Source organism: Lutra lutra, chromosome X (genome assembly GCF_902655055.1).
Source record: "Lutra lutra chromosome X, mLutLut1.2, whole genome shotgun sequence".
Lineage (NCBI taxonomy): Eukaryota > Metazoa > Chordata > Mammalia > Carnivora > Mustelidae > Lutra > Lutra lutra.
Genome location: NC_062296.1, coordinates 44,312,462 through 44,337,759, shown reverse-complemented (window position 1 = coordinate 44,337,759; position 25,298 = coordinate 44,312,462). Strand labels below are relative to the sequence as shown.

General features: G+C 43.4%; 1 protein-coding gene across 4 annotated transcripts in view; it reads right to left on the bottom strand.

Moving 5' to 3' along the window:
• Positions 1-24,928, bottom strand: part of PCDH19 (protocadherin 19) — a 126,450-nt gene extending 101,522 nt beyond the window's left edge. For 2 of the 4 annotated variants that reach the window (XM_047716513.1, XM_047716515.1), the window contains exons 1-2: positions 21,119-24,165; positions 17,192-17,519 (exon numbers count right to left, since the gene is read on the bottom strand). In XM_047716513.1, coding sequence (XP_047572469.1) covers positions 17,192-17,519; positions 21,119-23,265 — 2,475 coding nt within the window. In that variant the 5' untranslated portion in view covers positions 23,266-24,165. Of the gene's footprint in view, positions 1-17,191; positions 17,520-18,235; positions 18,377-21,118 lie in introns of all 4 variants that reach the window. The other 2 variants (XM_047716516.1, XM_047716514.1) reach the window with 2 other exon arrangements.
• Positions 24,929-25,298: the final 370 nt, after the last annotated feature.

Here is a 25,298-nt window from a genome sequence, read left to right as displayed (position 1 = left end):
AAATGGGCTCTTATATACTGTTGGTAGAACTGCACATTGGTACTTTTTTGAGGAATTATATATCAGAAGTCTTAAAACATGTAATCCTTCAGATAAAATAATATCACTTCTAGGGAATTTATTCTAAGGAAACAATCAGAGATCACAATAAGATTTATTTATAAGGATATCACAGGATATTACAATAGGACAACATCTAAAGAATTAGAATTTAAAAGGTAAACACTAGAGATTGAATAAAATAAATTTTATCCATGGAACAGAATACAATTCAACCACCAAAAAAACAGCTTGCTTAGAAATATTTTCTAATGATACAGAGAAAACTCTTATGATACAGCCTTTAAGATGGGGAAAAAACAGAATCATCCCAAATAAAATACCCTTAAAAGAGTAAAAATATGAATGTTTTTTAAATTAATACAATAACTTTTATTAGGCATTTATTTCGTGCCAGTCACATACAAGAAAGTTAATGGTAGTTGCCCCTGAGCAGTAGAATTATGGATGATTTTCCAACTTCTTCAAATATTTCTGTACTTTTCCATTTTTTCACAATGGAAACAAATTTATTTCATAATAAGTAACCAATAAAAGCAATAATAAAAGATAATAGGATCCAACTTACTTTTGCCCCCTAGAGCAACAGGTTTCTTTATAACTGTAAAGTAAAAGTCAGATAGAATACCACATTCCCACAGTCAGGACATTTACAGATGTGTCTTCAAACATGCCAACCCATTGAGATTATCATTTGTTGCAGGGGGCTTTTGGGTATCTGCGTCTCCCTAGGTGGCTCAGTCTCCCTCATAATGGCACTAGTAAACAAGAACATCTCAGCCACAACATCAATTCTGTTCTCTGGTCCTAAGCAACAGCAGCCATGGAGAGTGGAGGGTGGGGAGAACTCCGAGGTCTTTAGGCCCGTTCAGGGCCCATAAGCAAGTTCAGAATCAGACCTTCACATACATCCCATGCAGCAGCATGTGTTTAGTGGGGCCTTCCTCAGAGCCAGTACAAAACCCCACTGACTGTCAGCTGCCAATATTGATTTTCAATAAACAAAATTCCTTGTTTTCAATCTCCTTACCACCTTCTGGAGTTTTATACTCACTTAAGCGGTGATATGAATTTGCATAGTATTACATTTTACTTTTCTTCAGCCAGAACACTCTGCTTCATCACACTAACTTCTTTCAAATTCTGGCTTAAGATCAATTAAATATTTTAATTTCCTGAAAATTCTTTCCTAATACAAACAATGTCATCTGTAAGCTATATACAAAGGGACAATGTGAATCTTTTCTTAAGTTGCTTCATAACCAAGTTTTAAGCATCCTCAATATTTCTTTATATGAGGACTTTTACATTAAAGAACTAAGATAGAAAGGAGGGAGGTTGGGAAGAAGGTAGTGGTGTTTTCCTTCATTTCCCTTACTTTTTAGTCCCTTCTTCCTGTGCTCCCACAAACACACAAAAGAAGCAGATATTTATTTTTATCAAATAGTCCATGTTATAACACAAAAAAACATGTAATTTGAACTGAAACTCATTTAGTTAAATGATTACACCTATAAGAAATACAATTCTACCAAAGGCCATGGTCTCCCTTTATTTATCCAAGAGACAGACTACAGAATTAGGCCGCAGATGTTTTCCTGTAGCAGGCAAACACTTCACCTACAATCAAGATGACATTGTACAGATGACATTCTCTTCTATTAGCTATGCAGGGGGGTGAAGCATCTGTTTGTTTGTTTTTTAATAAGAATTTTCTTTACAATATCTAAATATTTCTGGTATCTACACGGGCCACTGAATAAACATTTTGCATTTAAGTGCAGTACTTACTATATGAGAAGTTTATACAGCCATCAATTAAAGAGGTGTCTCAAAGGATGCCTTTTTAAAATTTATTTATGCTGTACAAAGTTAGGCTACTAATGGGAGTCAATCAAATAAATGTGTCTTTCTTAAAAGGTCGAATTCAGTAAAGCATTAAAAAGCAAAAAAAAAAAAAAAAAGAAAGAATGAAAAAAAAGATTAAATTCATTCCATTTTGCGTAAAAAAACAGCGCATTTAGCCAAGGCTGGATTTGAAATTTTGAGCATCTCAGTGACAGCCAACTCATTAACTCCCTCCTTTTTTTGTTCCAAATTGTTGGGGGCTATTGTATGCCTCAGATTGGAGAAGCCGAAATATGAAATCAAATATTGAGAAATATTAAAAATGTTCTCCCTCAAACTGGCTACTTGGTCCTAAAAAGGACACTGAAAAAATATATTTTGCTAAAAGCGACCTTTAGACAAAGCCTGTATCATTTTCATACTATTAAAACTCTGTACAGATTACAGTTTAATGTTACTATTATAAAATCTCACATTCTAAAAATGAAATTTGTGAACCAGATGTCTAACACTGGTGAGATAAATCTACTTTCACAAGAGTATACATATGGGCAAGAGAAGTGAAGAAGGAAAAAACATTTTTCATAATATTATTTCTCATATTTAAAACATGAATTGTAAAGAAAAGGATTATTTTTTAATGTGAAACCTCATCTGACAGAGACCTCCAAAAAAGGAAAAAAAAGAAAAATTTTAAAGGTGTGATCTGATTGAAAATGAAAATAAAGAACATAAATGATATGTCCTGCCTCAGAATAATTCATAATTTTGTGCAACCTTTTTGGTCCTTAATATTTACTGTATAGTATAGTAGTTATCTCTTTTTAAGATTTTTTTTATTTATTTATTTGACAGACAGAGATCACAAGTAGGCAGAGAGGCAGGCAGAGAGAGGGAAGCAGGCTCCCCGCTGAGCAGAGAGCCCAATGCAGGGCTGGATCCCAGGACCCTGGGATCATGACCTGAGCTGAAGGCAGAGGCTTTAACCCACTGAGCCACCCAGGCGCCCCAGTAGTTATCTCTTTTAAGTAATTGCTTTTCTGATCTCAAAAATACTGCAAGTTCAATATAGAAAATTTGGGAAATTAGAAAAGTATACTTCAAAAGTAAAAATTGCCTGATTTCCTGCAACCTGTGATAACTATTAATGCTTTGGTAATTTTCCTTCCAGTATTTTTTTCTATGCATATGTATTTTTAAATGATTGGAATCAATCTATACACAGTTTCGTTTGCTGATTTTTTTCAATTAATGTATGTTATATAAAGAGAGTTTTCTTACATCATTAAATATTCCTCAAAATGTTATTTTAGGGGCGCCTGGGTGGCTCAGTGGATTAAAGCCTCTGCCTTCGGCTCAGGTCATGATCCCAGGGTCCTGGAATCGAGTCCCGCATCGGGCTCTCTGCTCAGCAGGGAGCCTGCTTCCTCCTCTCTCTCTGCCTGCCTCTCTGCCTACTTGTGTTCTCTGTCTGCAAATAAATAAATAAAAATCTTTAAAAAAATGTTATTTTAATGTCTTCATAGTATTCTAGCAATGTACATATCACAATGTATTTAGACATTCACCTACTGATGATATTAAGCACATTTTTAATATTTCAGTGCTATAAATTATACTGAATTTAACACCCATGAACATGAATTTCTAGGCAAATTTAAAATAATTTCCTTATGATAACTTCCAGAAGAAGAAAGTAGATATCTCAGGGATATTAACATGTATTGACAAACTGTCCCCAAGAAAGATTATGTTGATTTCAGTTCTATCAATTATACTACATGAAGCAATATATGAGAACCATACCCTTGCCAATGCTTAATATATTTTTAAATTTTTCCTAATTCTATAAGTAAAAATAAGACATCTTGCATATCAAATTGCTGTCGGTGGTTCCCCTAAGGTAACATATTAATAAGGAGAGAGTTGTGGAGACTTTAGCTTCTATTTTATATGTTCCTATATTGTTAGACTTTTTAATAGGTACATATAATGTTTGTAGTTCAAAATTAATAATGGCATTCCATTGTTATTTTTAAGTTACTAAGATTGAAATATTTTTGTATCTACTGGTAATTTGTAGAGACTCTTTATGAATTATTTATTTGTGTCTTTTGCATAATTTTTATATTGTGGTATTTGTCTTATTTATTGACTTGTAAGAGCTCTTTATATATTAAAGGCATTGCTTAAATGTCCCCTTATCCAAGATCTCTTCCCTGACCTTTCTAGAGAGCTCTCATTCCTGGCAGAACATATAACTTTACCCTTCTTTATTTTTCTCCATATCATCACCTAACGTATTATATACTTATTTGTTTCTTGTTTGTCTGTGTGCATAACAAAGATAGGGACTTTGTTTTGTTCAATCTCATATCCCCAGCACCTTGAATACTGACTAGCACATAGTTAGTACTATATAAATATTTATAAAATTAATAAATACAGGTTCTTTGCTATATAAATTTAAAATATTTCCCCAGCTTAGAGTTTATTTTTAGTTTAGCTTATCAGACGTTTCTAAATTTTTTATTAATTATTTTTATTAACCTATAATGTATTATTTGCCCCAAGGTATAAGTCTGTAAATCGTCAGGCTTACACATTTCAGAGCACTCACCATAGAGAGCTGCTGGTCTTTTTCTTTGTGTTCAATTCATTGCTTCTATGTGTCTGAAGTCCTTTTCAATTGGTTTTATTATTTGCATTTTCATCTTAAAATTTTAACTCTTTAATCTGTGGAATTTATGTTGTCATACAGTGAGAAATAAAAACCTATTTTTTCCAATAATATAATCACAGAGCACCATTTAGTAAATAATCCTTACTTTCTCCATTTTTTTTAATGTATTTAACCTCTCATCTTGTCTTCTCAGTAATAACATAAGCTATGAGGGTTGGTACCTTATACTTTTTCTATCCCTCAGAGCTGAGCATGGAGCTGGTCAGCAAAGGATGATCTACAAATAATTGGTAGATGGATGAATGGGTGAATATTTTCAAGCCAAAATATTTTTTTAAGAGCCTAACTACTAAACAGAAAGTCCATTCACTAAAGTCTGAGGGCAAATCATCATATCCAGAGGGGCAGGGTTCACCTAGAATAAATGAGCACCCTGCAGGTTCAGGGTTTAACAAGCACTATCGAAACTCCTAAGTAACAAAACTTAAAAATGCCTGATACTATACAAAAGGAATTGTGTAGCATTGGTCCCTGACTTCAAGGAGCCCCTGAAAAATATTCTTTAGGGGGCTCAAAAGTAAAACACCTTTCCCAAGGGCTCCCCAGCTGACCTCCCCTGACCCTAAAATAGCAGTTTACTCCCTGCAAAAAATAGATTGCTTTGTTACAGATAGTGCCCCAAATCCTGCTCAATGCCATCCGCCAGGTTCCAACATGCATTGAGTTTAATGGTTTAATAATTCTGGAATCAAATCTACTTTAGAAGAAAATCTACCTCGCTTTTGGCTCACAAGCAATACCATCATGTGCCCTACATCTATAGATTCTGTAGGGCTTAGTGAACCTCCCATGGCCTGAAATTAAAAATAACAACAACAAAAATACATGTTTTTACGGAATTCTGGCTCGTTGGTGATTATCTTTAGCAAACAGCAAACAAGCAAAGCCATGGGGAACTAACTGCCCCTCATGCCAGAGAATGATGATCAGTGAAATATATTGTTAAGCATGAATAGTAGCTAAAATATTTATCACGTGTGAGGTATTAAAATGAGAAAACTTTCAAAGTGGAAGCTTCAAAGCAATTGCATTAAAAGTTGCATAATTTGGTTAGATTGACCTTAGAATGTAATAAAAAGCTGCTTATTTCCATAATGCTGGCCTTCTACAGTATGAAAGGTTAGATAATTTATCATGATATACGAAATAGTCCTCAAGAATGCCTAACTTAAAAAGGAGATCTCGGTGACTTCCAGCTCTGTGAAATTTTAGGTAGCAAGATAATCAACATAATTTATGTTTAAGTGAATTTGTGTTCTTCTGAAAAGTCTAGTTTACCAGGCAAGAAGGGTGTATCTGCTACACGTACCTACAGCAAACACCAACCAACTGAAGCAAGGTTAGTATACTTACTGCTACCTTTATGACAGAACTTAACACTGGACAGGAAAACCTATTTGAATGGGGAGGCTACTGAGTTTTGACTACAAACTACATTAGACCCAGAATATGTTGCCCTCATTTAAAAGAAAACCTATTTGCATGGAGAGGCTACTGAGTTGTTGTTGTTGTTGTTGTTGTTGTTGTTGTTTTTGAGGCTACTGAGTTTTGAACATACAACCTACATTAGACACAGAATATGTTGCCCTCATGTAAAAGCTAAAGGCTGGTACCTATTTCATCACCTATCATAGATCAGTCCCTTACCTCAGCACCACCTATGGAGCAGCTGTTGTGGTCACATGGGCTCAAACCTGAATGCACTCAGCTACAGGAAGCCCTTCAAACCAATCCTATAAAATTCACAAAATTACAGTCAGAGCTGCAAAAGAACTTGGAGATACCCAATCTCCTCATGTAATTGTTTCAGGGTTGATATATTTTGGCATTTGTTTGGATTTTTCAGAACTCTCGATGTCTTGGAGTGGTTTCCTTAGTGATAATAGATTTCAATGAACTAAAGCTCTTCTTTTACGAGGTTTTTAATTCTGTGTCATCGGTTTTGCTAGTGACCTCCTCCCTGATCCCAGAATTACAGTTCTCAATTGTTATCTTTGGGAATACAGTGACTTGGGGTGGCTCACACATTAGAGATAACTGTCTTGATGGAGTTTGCTAGACTCAGAGGGTGAGGAGAGCAAGGTAATGTAAATGTCACACATTCTTGGATTCCTAATTCTCCAAATATGGCACTGTGCACAGCCACAAACCTTGGCAGGTGCGGGTTTTTCTCCACCTCCCATGATCTCTTCCTGAGGATACCAGATGATCAGAAGTGCAAAGACTGAGTCCCCTCATGCCATTCCAACAATGGCCAGTACCATAGTATTATGGCTTACTAGTTTTATAAAGTTTTGACCTGTCAGAACACTCTACAAAGTATAGCTTGTGCAAAGACAGTTAAAATTTAAGTATACTTTGTGCAAAGACAGTTTAACTTTTTTCCATTTCAGACATTTTCCTTATTGTATTTTTTTTACTGCAACAAGACACCTGTATTTTTCCACCTTGAAAATAAAATTCCTTAGTAGAGGCAAAATTCAAAGAGTGACCTGGAGACATAAAGACATACACCCCAGTAGCAAGCTCAGAAGCCATACAGAAAATTGGTGTTTCTTGGGGCACCTGGGTGGCTCAGTGGGTTAAAGCCTCTGCCTTCGGCTCAGGTCATGATCCCAGGGTCCTGGGATCGAGCCCCACGTCGGGCTCTCTGCTCGCCAGGGAACTTGCTTCCCCCACTCTCTCTCTCTCTGCCTACCTCTCTGCCTACTTGTGATTTCTGTCTGTCAAATAAACAAATAAAAAATCGTTAAAAAAAAAAAGAAAGAAAATTGGTGTTTCTTATGTGGCATTTGAGATTGTTACTAAAGAGCCATAACTACCATAAATTGTCTTGCAATTTTAATCAGGCAAAGTCCCGTGGAAAAGCTTTTATTTAACGCTAATGCCATCATGTTCTCTCCCCTAAGCTTTAAGGAACAAACATTACCATTAGCATACCCCATCACTTGAGAGTCTATACTTGAGCAAACAGAAATGCACTAAAGAAATGACCAGTATGGCGTGGTCAGAGTCAATGCCAACCTTCAGAGTGCTGTGTGCCTGTGTCCTCACCATAGGCCACGGTGCCTGGCAGCAAAGAGGAAGAAAACAATCTTCCAATAAGCCATTCACCATTACCTATAGCTAGATGCCTCTGCTCAGACCTGCATTTTCAGAGTCCTGCATCCCTCAAACATGTCAAGTTTCAAATATGAATGCTAGATCATAGACATCTTTGGTTGTAAAAAAAAAAAAAAGTTGCTTAAAGGTTAAATCAATCCCCCTGAATGCAGACTGATCCTTGCTCATACATCTCACCTAGAAAAGATAAGGTTTTATAGCTAAGTACCTGGATGCATCAGCAGCCCAAATAGGATTTCCTCAAGCCAAGTGAATTAAAGGGTTAGAGGAGAGTTTGAAACAGAATTATGTCCAAAAGGTACAAAAAGAGGAACTGAGCCTCAGAAAACAATTTCCAAGGAGCTGAAATTCCCTATAAAGTTTTCTTAAGCTGGGTTGCACACATAGCAATGATTATTTGGCTGCTTCCTACTCAGAACTCTCCATTAAAAATAGTCTCCAGGAACTCTGTTCCTGGGCTATTTCAAATTGGGGTGCCCTGGTCTCACATGTGGGGGAATAACACCCTATTGTGACTAGACTTAGAAGCTTTTCCTCAGGAAGTTAACCAGCAGAGTGTCAAAGGGTGGGGGGAGCAGGACTCTGAGCGCCTAAGCTCATAGACATGTGTATAATCAGGCCAGCCCAGCCCATAAAGGCTCCATCACCACAGAGGCAGAATAAGCAGGTGAGAGAAGCATATAATTTTCTCTCTCTCTCTCTCTCTCTCTCTCTCTCTATCACACACACACACACACACACACACACACACACACTCCTCTAAAGGGAGAGGAATCTGACCTTTGGATTGAATTTATCTTCCTGCCAGCTTACACAGAGAATCCATTTTGTTGAGAAGAGCAAACTACACAATCTGAGAAGAGGTGCCCTTCATGCTCTGGAAATCAGATTTAGAAATGAAAATAATCCAGAAAGCAGAGACCACCAAGGCCAGTGCTGGTGGCAGTGAGGGAGAGCAGCTTGCCACGGAACAGCAGCCAGATGGGGCCCAGTGGGAAAAGCTGAAAACTGGTCACCCTGGCACTCAGAGATTTAATGGAGCATCCAAAGCCTACACACATCAAGGCCGTGCTTAAGCATCTGACATGAAGAAGGCCTGGTGCTCGTCCATGAACACGTAGCTCAAGGAGAATGCAGAATTCCCATCAAGCTTCTCGCCTCCTTCGATCACCAACTGTCTGCTCGAAACTCAAGATAGCTATCCCAACACCTGTCTGTCCATCCGTCTAACTCTCACTCTCATTTTTTTTTCTTTCTGAAAAGTAATACTCTACCTCCCCAAAAGCTGAATTCAAAGGAAGTAGAAGAGAGCCCTTTCATTTTGCAAAGTAATTCCCAGGCTCTTCTGAATCCGAGAACTGCTTATTGACTTGGGGAGCATTTAGAACCTGGAGCAGCAAAGTGAGAGCCATGTCTTTCAGAAGTAAGCTCAGGAGGCTGAAACAAAAAGCACCAAACACATTCCCAATAGGCTTCAGTGCTTCCAGCCACAGACTTACAAAGAGTGGGGGAAGATGAAGAGGATGGGAAGGGGGTAGCTGTAACCGTTAATTTTTTTTTTTTTTTAGAACAAATATGATATGTGGCATTTGTTAAATCCAGGTGACATGTACCTGTCTTCTCTGGACTCCATGTATTTTAAATATTACATAATTACATTTTTTTAAGTAAGTGAACTTCAACCAAGTAAGCCAACCAGTGAGAATTCAAGAGAATAATGAATTGGCCCACCTTTCAAAGGTTTTGTAAATCTCACCCATGTGAGGCATCTCACTTTAAGAAAAACAAGACATGTGAAAAATCCAGACTTAACAAAGGACATTGGTCAGGAGTTGTTTATTCACATTATGTGGGGCTCTTTCTTTTACGAACAAATCCACCACAGGGTTTTGGTTAAGTATGGAATGCCATCACTGCAGTTAAAACAGGGTCTGATTTACAAAACACTCACTTGCAGCAAGGATTTTCAGGAACGCAATGGCCGTTCAAAGGTATATCCACAGGTCCCCTTGTGTCACCCAATCAGGTTTTCAGTTCTGGAACAGAAATCACTTTGAAGCTGCACCAGAGGAACTGCTATCAAGCAAAATGGAGTCTGGTTTGGCCCCAAATGTTATGTGCCTAGTTGAGCCATCTGTCCGCTCTGTAACTCCATTTTCATGATTATTGAGTATAAATACTGGTTCCTTCTCACATCTTTTCCAGGGATGATGTGGAGCTGTGTGGTCCCAGCCAATATTTTTTAAGCAAAATGCTGAATGATATAACAAATGAGATGTCTGCATGGGAGCCCCAGTTCCTGACACTGGCAGAGCTGTGCTCCAGGAAGCTGCAGTACTTTCCACACCATTCCCTGGGGTGACACAGGGAGGCGCTCGCAGCCTGGGTATAACCACTGGAAGCAGAGTTACCCTCAGCACGCAGCCCACACAAAAACCACTCCTAACTACACAACAGCCAAAAAGGAAATGTAACTTGAAGAGCATTTCCCTCTACAAACAACTGATCCTCTGGGACTTTCACTTCAAGCCGCTCAATTGTTCGAAGTAAATGAGGCTCACATTAAAGGCCAGCCAGTCACACATCAAGAAATTAAGCCTCCTCTCAGTAGGAGAAAATGGCTGCTCCTGAGCCAGCATCCTGCCTCTCACACACAGGCCTCTTGTACAAATGGCTTCATTTACCCACATCTGAGACACTCGATCCAGCCAAGCTTGGTCTCCCCTAAGCCCTGAAACCTGAGATACACAAGCAGAGGGGTCAATATCTGAAACTCCAAGCAGCTGCCTCAGATCCTCTGCAGTGCCATAATTCAAAGACTCCAGCTTTGCCACGAGGTGGATTCATCCTTTTCTTAGCCCTCTAATTCCTAACAAGCAATTCCCCACAACCCTAGCTTCAGCCTCTGGTTACAAAATACCAAAACCACAACCAAGACTAGGGCAAGGATAGGGAAGGTGAGGTCTGCAGCTCCTCCCACCTTGTAAGTCTGATGGACAATCAAAGAAAAACCAGGTAGGGCCACCAGGACCCCAAAACAAGTGGTCTTCTAATAAGAAGAATTCCAAAGCCTCAGAGCCCTCTATGGAAAATGTCCTGCCTCCAATCCCCCAGGGAGAGAAATCTCGGGATCATTAGCAAGCACTCTGGCTGAGCTCAACTTTAGTGAAGGTGTATGGGGAGAGAGGTGATCTCTAAGGTAACCAGTTAATTGCCAATAAGGAATGATAATAATAAATTAGCAAATACTAATGTAAACTAACTCAGTTCTGCAGCAGTTGCATGGAGACGACAGAGGAACGGTTTATTCTGGAACACATCTTGCAACCCCATCCCCACTGGGAAACACACTGCCTCCCCTAGATGTGAATGGCCCAATAAGATACAATGTAGGCAATGGGTGGCCCTAGAATGTCTCCTAGTAGAAGTGAAGCCTTTGATTTTTAGAGAAAAGTGGAGTGCGTGCACCTGAAAAGATGCGGGTTGCACTGTTCCCATTGCTTCCTTCTGCTGCCTGAGGGTTACTTTTGACTCTTAGGGATAAGACCTAGGTAGTTCCAAAATGCTGTCATAACAAGAAAAGTAAAAGAAAAATAAAATTAAAAACGCTCACTTAACTGTTTGTTGGTTTGTTTTCATTGGAGGCAGTGTCATTTCCTTGCTATTCAAACCAGCCTCATAATACATATCAATTTCCTAGTGATTTCTGAAACTGACATCTGATAGGTTTGGGGCTGCTTTTCTATTTCCTTAACCCACCATTTCACTCAAATCCCTGCAAATCCCTAGCTTTAAAACTCTGTTTTAGGGACCAAAGCATGTTGAACTGTTTCTTTCTTCCTATTTTTCTTCAAAGCCTAACTGATGTTTCAGTTTCATTATTTGCACTAAGATAACATGCATAGGGACTTCCTGTAAGATAACTGGAAGCATTCAGTTTGGTTTGCCACATACATTCCTAGTCTGCAAACTCTTCTGCCACTCAGTTCCATAGCAGAGCACACACAGCCTTAGAATGTCTCATACTGAAGATGCCACAGTTTGCTAGCAAAAGGTAGAAAAACAGAACTCAAGATTGAGTTTGAAACCAAAATCTAAATCCTAAATCTAAAATCTAAATCTAAATCTAAAATTCGGAAAGTTTTGACCACTATGATTCCCTCAGAGTATCAGCTCAGAATCATTCAACATTAGAAAACTAAAATTTTAAAATGCCTCACCAAAGAGACTGGGTGTCTAAGCCATTTGACCTCTCGCGAAAGCTGGAAGAGGTCCCACCCACGTCTCCAATAGCAGTAGAAGAAATGAATTTCATCTTCCTCCAGCAATGTTCACAGCTTGGATGACAAAAAGGGTAAAACAGAGATGCTGATGTACAAATAACATGTTCCAGCATCCAGGGGGCCCAGTAGGCATGCCTCAATTTCATAAGATTGGAAGAAAAAGTATTTGCCATAATAAGGAGACTCTAAAAATGTTGGAATATTTTTAGAAAAATCTTAGCAAACTGGAAAACCTATTATTATTCTCTCTTCTCCATTCCCCTTCCTTTTCAATCTCTTTTTCCCTCTTTTCACTCTCCTCCCACCACACATAGATTCACTCATGCATATACTAAATCTATGGACTAAATATACCAGGATGCCAAGAAATGCAACTCTCACCCTTCAATTTAAAATATTTAAGGGATACCTGACTTCACTAATTCTACAGAAGTCTTCTGTAAACAGCAAAGACATCCTCCACTTTTCCTCTCCAAATCTGTGTACAAAACCACAAAATCCACATAGCCAATTTCCAGACCAACATCAGAAGACCTGCAAATAATGATATGTTATTCTAGGCATGACAGTCTCTGTGATACTAAAGGCTGAGTTCCAATTCCCTAGACTCCTTTCCCTTTACCTTACCTACTTAACTGCATTGAACATCACATTCCCTTTGGTTTCTAGGGCCAACAATATTCAGATGTGGCTAGGTTTGCACACTGATGCAGAAGAGACCTACACTTTTGCAAGCAGCACCAAACCTTAGGAGTTAAACAGTTAAGGCTACATATAAATGATAGCAGAGTTGCCAAGAAAGAAGCAGAAGGGGAGCACTACAAAGTCTACAAAGTAACATGTGGTTAGAAACTCTCACTAGCCATCAGGGAGATTCAAATTAAAACCACATTAAGATACCACCTTACACCACTTAGAATGGCCAAAATTAGCAAGACAGGAAACAACATGTGTTGGAGAGCATGTGGAGAAAGGGGAACCCTCTTACACTGTTGGTGGGAATGCAAGTTGGTGCAGCCACTTTGGAGAACAGTGTGGAGATTCCTTAAGAAATTAAAAATAGAGCTTCCCTATGACCCTGCCATTGCACTACTGGGGATTTACCCCAAAGATACAGATGTAGTGAAAAGAAGGGCCATCTGTACCCCAATGTTTATAGCAGCAATGGCCACGGTCACCAAACTGTGGAAAGAACCAAGATGCCCTTCAATGGACAAATGGATAAGGAAGATGTGGTCCATATACACTATGGAGTATTATGCCTCCATCAGAAAGGAGGAATACCCAACTTTTGTAGCAACATGGACAGGACTGGAAGAGATTATGCTGAGTGAAATAAGTCAAGCAGAGAGAGTCAATTATCATATGGTTTCACTGATTTGTGGAGCATAACAAATAGCATGGAGGACAAGGGGAGTTAGAGAGGGGAAGGGAGTTGAGGGAAATTAGAAGGGGAGGTGAACCATGAGAGACTATGGAATCTGAAAAACAATCTGAGGGTTTTGAAGGGGTGGGGGGGTGGGAGGTTGGGGGAACCAGGTGGTGGGTATTGGAGAGGGCATGGATTGCATGGAGCACTGGGTGTGGTGCAAAAACAATGAATACTATTACGCTGAATAGAAATAAAAAATTTAAAAAAAAAAGAAACTCTCTTATATTACTTGCAGGGAAATCATTGGGTGATCTTAGCTCCCCAACCAGATTGAACTCTCTGTGGGCTGCTGCTGCATCTCATATTTATTTGGGATCCCCATGGTACCTGCCACACAGCTGAGCACATTGGATTCTCTAATAATGCTTACTGATATCTAATGCCATGGTGATAAGGTATGATGGAGTGCTCCAAGGGAAGAAGTTCCCCACTCCTTTATGGAGCCACTGTAAAGCCCTGTAACTGACTCTGCAGATAAGGGAGGGAGTGGGTTTGTCACAAGGTAGCCCAGCAGAGAAACCTAATGTGCAGTGCTTTGGTCTCAATCTGGAGAGTAATAATGTAACATATGCTCAGAAAAGAAAAGTTATCCTGAATTGAATTGACCTGTTTACTTGTCTGCCTCCTTGTAAACTCCCTAGGGTCAAGGATCAAGTGTTTTATTTTTGGATCCTGGGCAAGTAGTGCAGTATCTAGCACATTCTAAATGTGCGACAAATGCTATTGGGGTTAATGAACAGATAAAAGAATGGTTTGATGAAATAATGTAAAGAAGAATGTAAGTAACATAAGATTTAATACAGGAGTCTCCATAGAATCTCATTTTTATCACATCATAGCACTTACCACTCTGTTATAACTTCTTAATAAATGGTGGTTTCTTGGATGGATTAATTAATTAATAGGAAAATATAAAGAGAAGGTAGGAAATATATCAGGATATTACTATCCTAGGAATGGAGAATATCCTATTGAATGCAACAGCAGCATAAATCATTCCTGCAAATCACCTATTTGTTTGCTTGTCTCCCCTGTTAGAATGTACATTCCTTGAGATGACAGAAGATCTTTTTTATTTCTGTAACACCAAACCCTAGAGCAGAAAAAAAGTAGACCTTCAATGAATATGAGCTGAAGGTATGAATCAACCATTCTTGCTCTTCTATAGATTTCACTGTACCTAAGTATTCTACCTAGTCCTCATTCAGGGACTTCTGATATGGAAAGAAAAGGAGAAGTGTCATTTTCCCCATGCATAACTTTGTGACAGATGCAGGTTAAAATGACCTCCTCTTTCTGAATGGGTTTCTCAGTTGAACTCTACAGGACTGCATATTAGAAATACACACTTGGTCTCACTGTGTCTAGGACACATTGCCTTGGCCCTTGACTAGCCCTAGACACTACATATCTCTGTGATTTTGTTAAATAAGGAGAGCATGTGGCTTTGTGAGTTGGGGAGAAGATCAGAATTCAGACTTTCAATGGCTTTTCTAAATAATTGAAGCAATATTTTATTTCATTCTGCCTATAGGAGAATAAAAAAGAACACCAAGATCTTTGGTAAACCATGAAGACACACACACTCATATGTCTCTTGCCCACTGTAAGTATCTCATAAGCACTGGGGCTCACATTTCTCTAGTGCCTTGAATTGATCACAGAAATAATCACCACATCCTCAGATGATGATTATTTTGTCTACCTCCAAAAACAAGAGCAGTCAGCACCTGAACCCACAACGTTGCCATCTTCTACCTCCATTATTTAATATCCAATATGAATACTCCAAGCACACCACTTTGTAGGTGTTACCTATACAAAACCAACTTAAATTCCTCTTTAGTTACAGTGTCTATGGGGTCACACTCAGGTGTGTAGGCCATTATAAATGATTCTCCAATTATTGTCTAGTGAGGAGATCTATGATTCAGGGAACACGTATGTGTCACACCCTTTACATTACACAATGCCATACTATTTCTTGGACCGAACTTGCATGGCAGATGTGCCCATTTTGTAGATGAGGAAACAGAGACTCAGAAGGATTCCGTACCAAGAGATGTCCCCCAGATTCAAAATCATGGTCTACTTGATTCCACCACATAGCACTACCTCTTCTTTTCCGTGGCTAAACTCTTATTAGTCCACAAGTAGTCCTCCAAAAAGTCTATGATCTAGTTTCTAGTAGTATATACTGATGTCCATAATTGTAACAGTGCCTCCGTGGCATGATATTGGATTTTCAATAAATCCTTATATATAGATTAATAGATTGAAAATACTGGTGCTTTTGTTGCTGGCTGAAGATCATCAGTTTCTCATTAAAAGCACTGTTGTTTGGTCCAATTACTTCTGGTGAGAATGATTTTTCAGGAAACTAGGGAAAGCAATTGATTCAATTGCCCTCTGAAATTGATACAAATACTATGAGACCATTTTATATGCATCATAGCCTAGGTAGGTCAGGCTGAATTATTTCCAAGGCAGGAAGGTGGCACTGAAACGGCACTTGCCGGAAAGTTATAGAGCCCTGTGATCTAGTCTCTCCTCTCTTTCTTTCTCTGCCTCTGCACTTCCCTCTTCCTCTCCCTCCCTACCCCATTCCTCTCTCTGTGTGTCTCTCCATGTCCTGCTCTGTGAGTCTGAACAACTCCCTTACCATCTCTGGACTCTGTTTCATCTACTGAAGGGTAATCTATCAAGATAACTATTGCAAGGCTCAAAGGAGACAATGATTGGGCACGTGCTTCAAAACCTGTGGAAGTGCCTTTCAAATCTACAGTATTCCTTTCATTAGTGGCCTGGAAGAGGGCATATGCCTCCCAGTGCATCAAATTTCCAACCAAAGAGGAACTTAAGCAATTCATGGAACATGAAACCAGCTTAAGAACTGTTACTTATAGCGTTCCACCCATCCACCCACCATCATCCATGTTATCACCCTACTACCCTGAAATTGTTCAAGAGCCAACAAACATCAGACCACACAGTGTTAAAAAAAAAAAGCTTCCATTTGAAAATCTTCATACCTGGTAAAGGGAAACAGAGCCAACTCAGATCATAGTTAATTTCTGAAATGTTTGTTATTAGTGACAGTCTCCACCTCCTTGTTTGTCAAACATCACCAAACCAAAAGAACTACTAAGAAATGGCAACGTGGTTTTTAAAATTTTTTTGTTTGCATCCCTTTAACCAGCCCACCCATATTCTTGGGAAAGCACATATATGGCCAAAGAAAAAGCAAAAGGGGGCTTCAGGAAGCTAAATCACTCTTGCACTGGAGAATTGGCCCCTGAGCATTCTAGGGTTCACCCATCTTTAACACTGCTTGTCGATCCACTCTTTCTCAGCCACTTTAACTGGAACACTGGTACCGCTGGCTGGCAAGCATACCGAATTTGCAACAGGTGGAGCAAATTCATATTATGCCAGAACACCATACAGAGACTTCCAAGGTACAGACCCCTTGAGCTCCCACCCTTAACATCCACCCCTACAAAGACCCAATATTTTGGGCTATCCTTTGCCCCAAGAGACCCTGCTGGCAAACACTGACTACAGAAATGGGCTTAGGCAAAGAAGTCCTCCCCACCCCTGCAGGGGAATTCTGCAGCCTAGAGGCCTAAGTGGGTCTGGGGGAGCAACATGGGAAAGAGACCCAGCCGGGAGGACCTCTTAGAACCCCTTAGCTGCACTCACCTCAGGCAGAGGCACACCGTTGATGATCAAGTCTGGCTGCTGGGGGCCCTGGCTGTTGAAAGAGTGATGGTAGATGTGGTTGGCACTGGTATTGCGGGTATTCTGGTTTTCCACATTCAGGAAAGTGCTCTCTGAGCGGCGGCAGCCCAGGGGCAGTGTCTGCTGGTGGTAGTCGAAATAGTTGAGGGAGGAAGTCAGGGAGGAGCAACTGACAACGTTCATCTTGTCTGTCTCCTCCACATCCCGGGGTACCAGACGGATGTCATTCTTACTGATTTTTTTCTTCTTGCTTGATTTCTTTTGATGCCCATAGGAGTACTCGGCGATTCTACGTGACACATACACAAAAAAAAAAGAAAGAAAAAGAAAAAAAAAGGCAACATGTATTGCTAATGCTCTCCCAAACTATGCATTGGTTAATAAATATTAAGCACCCCAGAGGGTTGCACCCCTTCTCTGCTCCAGCTTCTTATTCTGGTGCATTACATCATCAGGTTTCTCCTGTGCTTTGTACATGTGAAAACAAGCTAAGGGCCATACAGTTCTCATATAAAACATACAAACCTCCCATTCCTCCACCCCCCCCCAAAATGTTTCTATACTCTGGATGTGCAATTTCTCATTGCCAGTGGCTACTTAGCAAGAGTGGGGAGGACAGGGAAAGTTGAGCCTATGGGAGAGAAAGCATGAAAATGGTCAAGTCTGGAGCTCCCCTGGAACCCAACGGAACCTCTGGGTGAAATAAGAAGCAAGTATTAATTTAAAAGAAGGGGAGACAGAAGGAATTAAAAAATAATCTCCTTTCCAGTTCCTCCAGGCATTTGCCTATGTAGCAAACACTCTCAGTCAGATACCTCTTTGACCTGATCAGTTTTGCAGTGGGGTAGATCAAACCCCACCCTTTGATATACCCTCAGCTTCTCTCCTCCACACCCTCCTTCCCCCTGCCCTACCCCTGCTCCCTTCTACTCCCCACCCTACCCCCTCCTCTCCTGGAGAAAGTGGAGAGCCAAACCCATTTGGATGAGGGGAAGTGCTTTTTACCTCTTTCCCCTTAGGCTCACTTTCTCCTCTGCCTTTTTGTCTTGCTCCTTGCTAATGGGAGAAACCGAGATGCAGTGCGGACACTTGCTGTTTTGTCCTTTTATAAAACAGCCGAGGAGACAAGTGATGGTTAAACAATTACTGCAAAGGAATTTAAAGGTTAGTGCATTCAGCATCCTTCTCCTTTCAGGTGCACCTACAAGCAGCTGTGCTGCAACTGGAACATAAAGAGCTCAATTTAATTAACACTGACACAGAGCCAGCAACGTACACCGAAGACACCAAGCATTAAGAGACTTGTCAAAAGAAATACATTGAATTGTAGCTAGATTCTAAAAGTCATTTATTCCTTTGCATAATGATTCACCTTATTGTTTGAAAATTCACTTTCTGGTCAATAATCAGCAAAACAATAGGGTTAATAAATAATACAGGTTGATCTTTACAAGGGAAAGACTGTGACTGTCTTCCTGCTCAACAAAGCTAATTGTCTGAATACAAAAAGGGAGCCGAATTCAGCAGCAATTGCAGATCACCTCACAAGTCTCATAAATGAATGCACTTGAGGAAGAGGCTCAGGAGGGGCTGAGAAAAGAAAACCTCTTGTCTAATACATGGAAAGACAGGCTTTCTAAAAGGTCTAAGCGTACAGGGAGATTGCATATTTCCCGAGGCAAATTCTTACTCTATCCCAGGGATGTTCCTAGGGCTGAGCAGTTACATTCCCCTCGCCCTTTCGCTGTGTTCAGGCATACTTGCAGCTGATGCTACTGGAGTTTAAGAGCAGATAAAATCCCAAAGACCCCAGGACTAGGGTTTATTTTCTTCTCTAATCTGTTTATAGAATCAATGGGAAGTTTTAATGATTTTGTTTACCCATGATGGATAAGTTTGGCAATGCCCCGTCCAATTACTTGGCTGAGGCATTCACTGAGCAGCCCTTTCTGTATTGACCAATTATTTAATTAAACTGTACTTCATTAATCCCAAACCATCATGGGGAACAGAGCTCTTTACAAAATACACATGTGAGTGAAGTTGGAGAGCACTGAGATTTTCTTTTTTCTTTTTTTTTTTTTAAATTTCAAATGCTCTCTTCCATGTTTAATGATCTCCCTGGCAAGCTCTCAGAAAGAGCTCTCACTTCTAGTCATATATCACCAAGAAGTGGCAAAGCCTTCACTATCTTTATTTCAAGATGATTTCTTTTTCATCAAGAAAAGGGTCTTATACATTTACTTTACACTACGGAAATGGCTTAAAAAGAGTCCACTCTATCATTATCTCCATATAAATAAAATTTTACAGACCCCTCATTTTTTCTCCTATAAAAATCGCCACTGGCAGTCACAGGTTTCAAAGGTAAGAGCAATATTAATTTCCATTTCTCCCATCTGAAATGACTCAGAGCTGAAGGAAAGAAAAGTCACGGCCATTTCACTAGTAACAGGATTAAAGCATTTATGAGGCATTGCAGCTGCTCTTTTATGGCACCTGATTGATATTCATGTGTGGTTAGCGTTTGTCTACTAACTTGTGTAACGCAGAGAATAGTAAAAGGGAAACAATAATTGCATGGCTGTTACATATTCAGGGGGCTCTGATTCACAGAAGTGTGCATTTCAGATGGTGTCAAATACAAACTGGACCTACAGGAACATATTTTGACTGATTAACATGCAAGCACAGATGGCACAAAAGACACGCTGGATGTGTAGGTGTGTTGAAAGCACACACCACACACACCTTGGTTGGAAACAGCAGCATCATTCAATTTCAGCAAACTAAAGAAACAACTTCTTTTTTTTTTTTTCAACTGTTTCGATGAGACGCTGCTGGAAAAAATTACATGTATTTATCCTAACTTGGACTCCAGAAATACTTATTCTTATTTGTTCTGGCCAATTGTAAGGAAGGGCTTCAACAAGACCCTTTAATGTGTTTATCAGGATTTTTTTTTAAATACTACTTGTCATTTCCAGTTTTTGCGTTTCTATTCTCATCCCGCCACTCCTCCCCACATACACATGCACCCTGCATATACTCCAGGAGAAACTGTAACACAATAGCCCATAGTGACATCCACTGGTAGGGACCAGATCTTAATGCCACAGCTGAATCCCACATTACAGAAAAACACCATCAGCTCCAGAAGATTGCTATTTTTACTGCAACATCTGGGAGGCAAAGTCCTATCCCTCATTGAGATGTTTGGTCTCTACCTCATCAATCAACCAGATACGTGAAAATATGAATGACCGGTAGAATTTCACCTTACATAACCAGATGTTTGGGTAATGGATGAAAACAAGCCAAGAACGCACTTTAAAAAAAAAATACTAATCACCTGCTTTCCCACACATTCCTGTTTTCTCTTCCCTCAACTCTGTTTCCTACCTTAGACACCCACTCACAGGCTCTCTTCAGTTTACTTACAAGACTGGGCGAGTACCAGCACTCCCTCTCCTTTCAGTATCTGTCCCCAAAGCCCTGTGTCCCTGAAATCAAGTTGTGGGACTTGGGTGTTGGTGGTTCTGCTGAAAATTGACACTCTCTCTCTCTCTCTCTCTCTCTCTCTCATTCTTTTCCTGCCATAACTTCATGGAGACAGCTGCACAAATTTTAAAATAATTGCTTTCCTGCTCATCATCATTGTGTGACAGAATCCACCACTCAAACAGTGAATGATTGTCTTCCAGCAAATTGTCAGATCAAAAGAATTGATCAACTTGGATTGCCACAAACTTTTCCCCCTTCAAAAACAAGCGCAGTGTGTACACAGCATGCATTTAAATAGGAAACAAAAGCAATGGGATTTTCATACAGAGACACAGATACAACTTATTCACCCAAAACAAAGGAAAGATAAAAAGTTGGCTCTACCTGCAGTTGTAGGTCCGGATCTCTTTGTTGTCTCGCTTGCACTTGATTGCCACAAAGATCATAGTGACAAAGAGGATGCCGGCAATGGAGCCCAGGGCGATAATGAAAATCAGGGACAAGTTCACGGAGCCCATTGACTCTTGGGCGTCAAGAGCAGGGGACAGGTAGATTAGGACTAGTGCAGAGGCGGAGAGAGACGTCTTGCCATGGTCGTGGGCCACCACAATAAGCTCATAAGAAGCCTTTGAGCTCTCGCCAAAGGTGCGAGTGGTTCTGACTTCGCCATTGACCTGATCTATTTCAAAGAAGCCCCGGTCACCCTCCGTCATGTCGTAGGTGACCCGGCCATTCTCACCCTCGTCGTAGTCGTCCGCTTTGACCACGGTCACCAGATAGCCTATGCCAGAGTTGCGGGGGATGTAGACTTCCGCAGTGCCATTGATCAAGGGTGGGGCCGTAATGACCGGGGTATTATCATTGACGTCGAGGATTATGACCCGAACTGTGGCGTTGCTCTGCAGCGAAGGCAGGCCGCCATCCTTGGCCAGTACCTTGAATTCGAATGCCTTGGTCTGCTCGTGGTTGAAGGATCGAAGCGCGTAGATGTCGCCCGAGTTGGGGTTGATGGAGACATAGGTGAAGACAGGCATGTCCCGCACCTGCGACGGCACAATCTGGTAGGAGACACTGCCATTGAGACCCAGGTCGGGGTCTCGGGCGGACACGGAAAGCAGGTAGGCGCCAGGTGTGTTGTTCTCCTGCACAATGACCTGGTAGTAAGGCTTGGAAAAATGCGGGTGGTTGTCATTCTCGTCCGTTATGCGAACTGTAAAGGATTTGGCACTCTGCAGCATGGGCACACCGCCGTCGCGCGCCTGGATCGTGAGGTTGTACTGGTCATGCTGCTCGCGGTCCAACCGTCCGTCCACTAGGATAGTGGAGAAGCTCTCATACTCCTGCAGCCGAAAGGGCACGTTGCCCAGCAAACGGCATTGCACGCGCCCATTAAGACCGGAGTCCCGATCAGACACCCGCACCAGTGCAATCACGTAGCCCGGGGGGGCGCTCTCGCTTACCTCCACCAGCTCACTGTTAACTGACAGCAAGTTGATGACCGGCGGGTTGTCATTGGTATCGAGAACGCTGACGGTCACCTTGCAGTGTGCTGGGATGGAGTTGGGCCCCAGGTCCTTGGCCTGCACATCCAGTTCGTACACGTGCCCCTCTTCATAGTCTAGGGCACCGGTGACTGTGACCAGGCCACTGTGTGGGTCAATCTGGAAGAGCTCACGTGTGCGGTCGTTGACATAGCCATAGAAGGAGTAGACCACCTGGCCATTGGTGCCTTCGTCTGGGTCGCTGGCATTGAGGCGGATGACAGGTGTATTGGGAGGTGAGTTTTCTGGCACGCTCACTGCATAGGTGGACTCGCCAAACACTGGGTTGTTGTCATTGGAATCGGTCACTTTGATGCTGAGGCCAACAGTGCCCAGATGCGGTGGGTCGCCGCCATCGAGTGCGGTGATGCGAAAGCTGTAATGCGACTGTGTCTCGCGATCCAGACTTTTCTCCACCACAAGTTCCGCAAACCGTGAGCCATCGCCGCGCGTTTTGATCTCCAGGCCAAACAGCTCATTAGGCGTGAGCTCGTATGTCTGCACGCCGAAGCTGCCTGAGTCCGGGTCATAGGCGCTGTCCAGCGGGATGCGCGTGCCGGGACTAGCTGCCTCGGAGATCTCCAGCTCGATCTGTGCCGCTGGGAAGCTGGGCGCATTGTCATTCAGGTCCTTGATCTCCACCTTAATCACGCATATCTCCATTGAGCTGGACATGACCTCCAGCGAGATGATGCACTTGGGGCTCTGGCGGCACAGCAGGTCGCGGTCGATCTTCTGCTTGGTGACAAGCAGGCCCGAACTGGGATTAATGTCTACCAGGTGCGGAGCTGAGTTGGACACCACACGGAAGGCAGAGGCCTGCCGTGGATCCAGAGCAAAGCCCGCCTCGCGCGCATCCTTGGCCACGTTAGCGATCACCGTCCCGGCGCGCTGCTCCTCTTCTACCGAGTATTTGAGGTTAATGAGGGCAGCTGCCTGCGTCCACAGTACCGCCAACAGCAGCAGCACCGGCAGCAGGAGCGACTCCATGGCTGCGCGGGGCTCTGCCTGGCCTCGCCTCTCCACACCCCTCCGAGGCCGACGCCGCCGGCGCTCCAGCTTCCCGCTGACTCGGGCCGCCTGTTGCGCGCGCCCCGGGGCCCCGGAGGCCGCGGGAGGAGTCCCGCCCAGGGCGGCCCGGCGGCGCGGGGAAGGCACCCGCGCCGGCTCCAATGCTGAGGTTGCAGCACACTCGGAGGAGGTTGGCGGGGGGCCCGGGGGTTCCGGGGGGCCAAGGAAGCGCCACGCGGCCCCGAGCCCCCTCCCTCCAGCCCGGCTACTCAGTTTTCCCCCTTCAAAGTTAGCCAGGCGCGACCGGCCGCAGCGGCGCAGGGCTGCGGGTTGGACGCCGTCTGAGCTGCCTGGTCGACGGAAGGCTGAGTCTGGACCGCACTTGGGGCGAAGACCCGGAGGGCCGTGGGGGTGCAGCCTCTCAGGCACTGCCCGGCCCGCCGCAGCGCCCCAGTACTGGGGCTGGCGAACGCCTTGTCTGTGCACCTGGCATGCGCAAGGACCTCCCCCCAGCTCTCCTGGCTCACTGCGGAGAGAGAACCCGCCTGGAACGCGCCCTCCGAGGTCCGGGGGGGCCACGCTGGCCTTTTCAAGGTCTGTTGGGGAGAAATGATGATCAAAGGTGGGACTCTGAGTTGCTGTCAAACGCCGCAGCTCCCGGGTATCCAGCTGAGCCGGATGGCTGCCGGTGGCCGGCGAAGGAAGGGGGAGGGGAGACAGGGAGGCTGCTGAGACAAGAGCACGCTCCCTCGCGCCAAGGTTGGCTTCCGAAGGCTTGGGGGGTGCGTCTGCCCAGGATTGGAGGTGGGCGTGGAGTCCCCTCCACAGAGCAGCTGGACTGCGGGTGTTTGCGTCTTGGAAATCAAAGTTACCAACGCAGCCCAAACCTCCACGTCAAGTTTGCGAAAACGGGGCGATGGCGATTTATCAAAGTCCAGTTCTTTCCAATGGCCCGGGGTGGGGGGTGGGGAATGGGGAAGAGGGGAGGGAAAGCGACAACAGTACCGGCCAGGAAAGGCGGGGCCGCTGCCGCGGGTACCCGGGGCTTCACCTCCTCCCTCGGTCTAGGCTGGGATGTCGCTCTGAGGGCCGCCGCTGCCGTGCCGCCGCCGCCGCCGCCGCCGCCGCCGCCGCCGCGGGAAGAAATCCTCCTAGCTCAGTCGAATGTCGCTAAGGTCCTCCTCAGCAGCTGCCACGGTCGACAGTTATGTCGCCGCCAAAGTTTACTTGCTGGAGCGTCCTGATTCCATCCTCCCAACAAGGCGCTGGCCGCGCTGCGTTTGGGCTCCCTCCCTCCCGGACGCTCTTGCACTCGGGAGGTCTGTCTTGCTCGCTTTCTGTCAGGCTGTGTGTGAATGTGTGAGAGACTAAGAGTGAGTGTGTGGTGCGGGGAGTGTGAGTGTGGAGTGGGAGCGTGCAGGGGTGGGAGGTTTCGAATCTCCGATGAATGAGCTCAGCCGGAATGCCGCCGAGCGCAACGCGCCAAGGGCCTGCACCAGGCTAGGGACGCGAGTGCCACTGCCCTCTGGGCAAGTCCGGCATGGTGTGCTGGAGCTGTGCTGCCGTCCGCGCCCGCTGGTCCGTCTCCCCCTGAGCCCTCCACCACCGCTATTGCTGCTGCTGCTCCTCCCGATGCCGCAAACTACTGGCGGTGGAGTCTGGAGAGAGCCGGAGAGAGCCCGAGCAGCCGAGCCGGGCTACGCCAGGCGCTGGCCAATCAGCGCGCCGCGAGCGGGCTCCGGGCTTGGGGCGGAGCCAAGGCGCGGGGGCGGGGCGGGGCCAGCAGGAAACTTACACACCGGCGAGACCGAGTGGTACTCGGCCGGCCGGGGCCGGGAGCGTGAGGAGGCCTGGAGGGGAGGGCAGGCGGGGGCAAGAGGACTCGGTGGAGTGGAGAGGGAGGGTGCTGGCGATGAGGCTGAGCATCCACGGGAACTGCGCGCCTCTCATGTTTGTAGATTGCAGAAAAGATGAGGATGTGATTCGATGTGTTCATCACATATTCATATTCA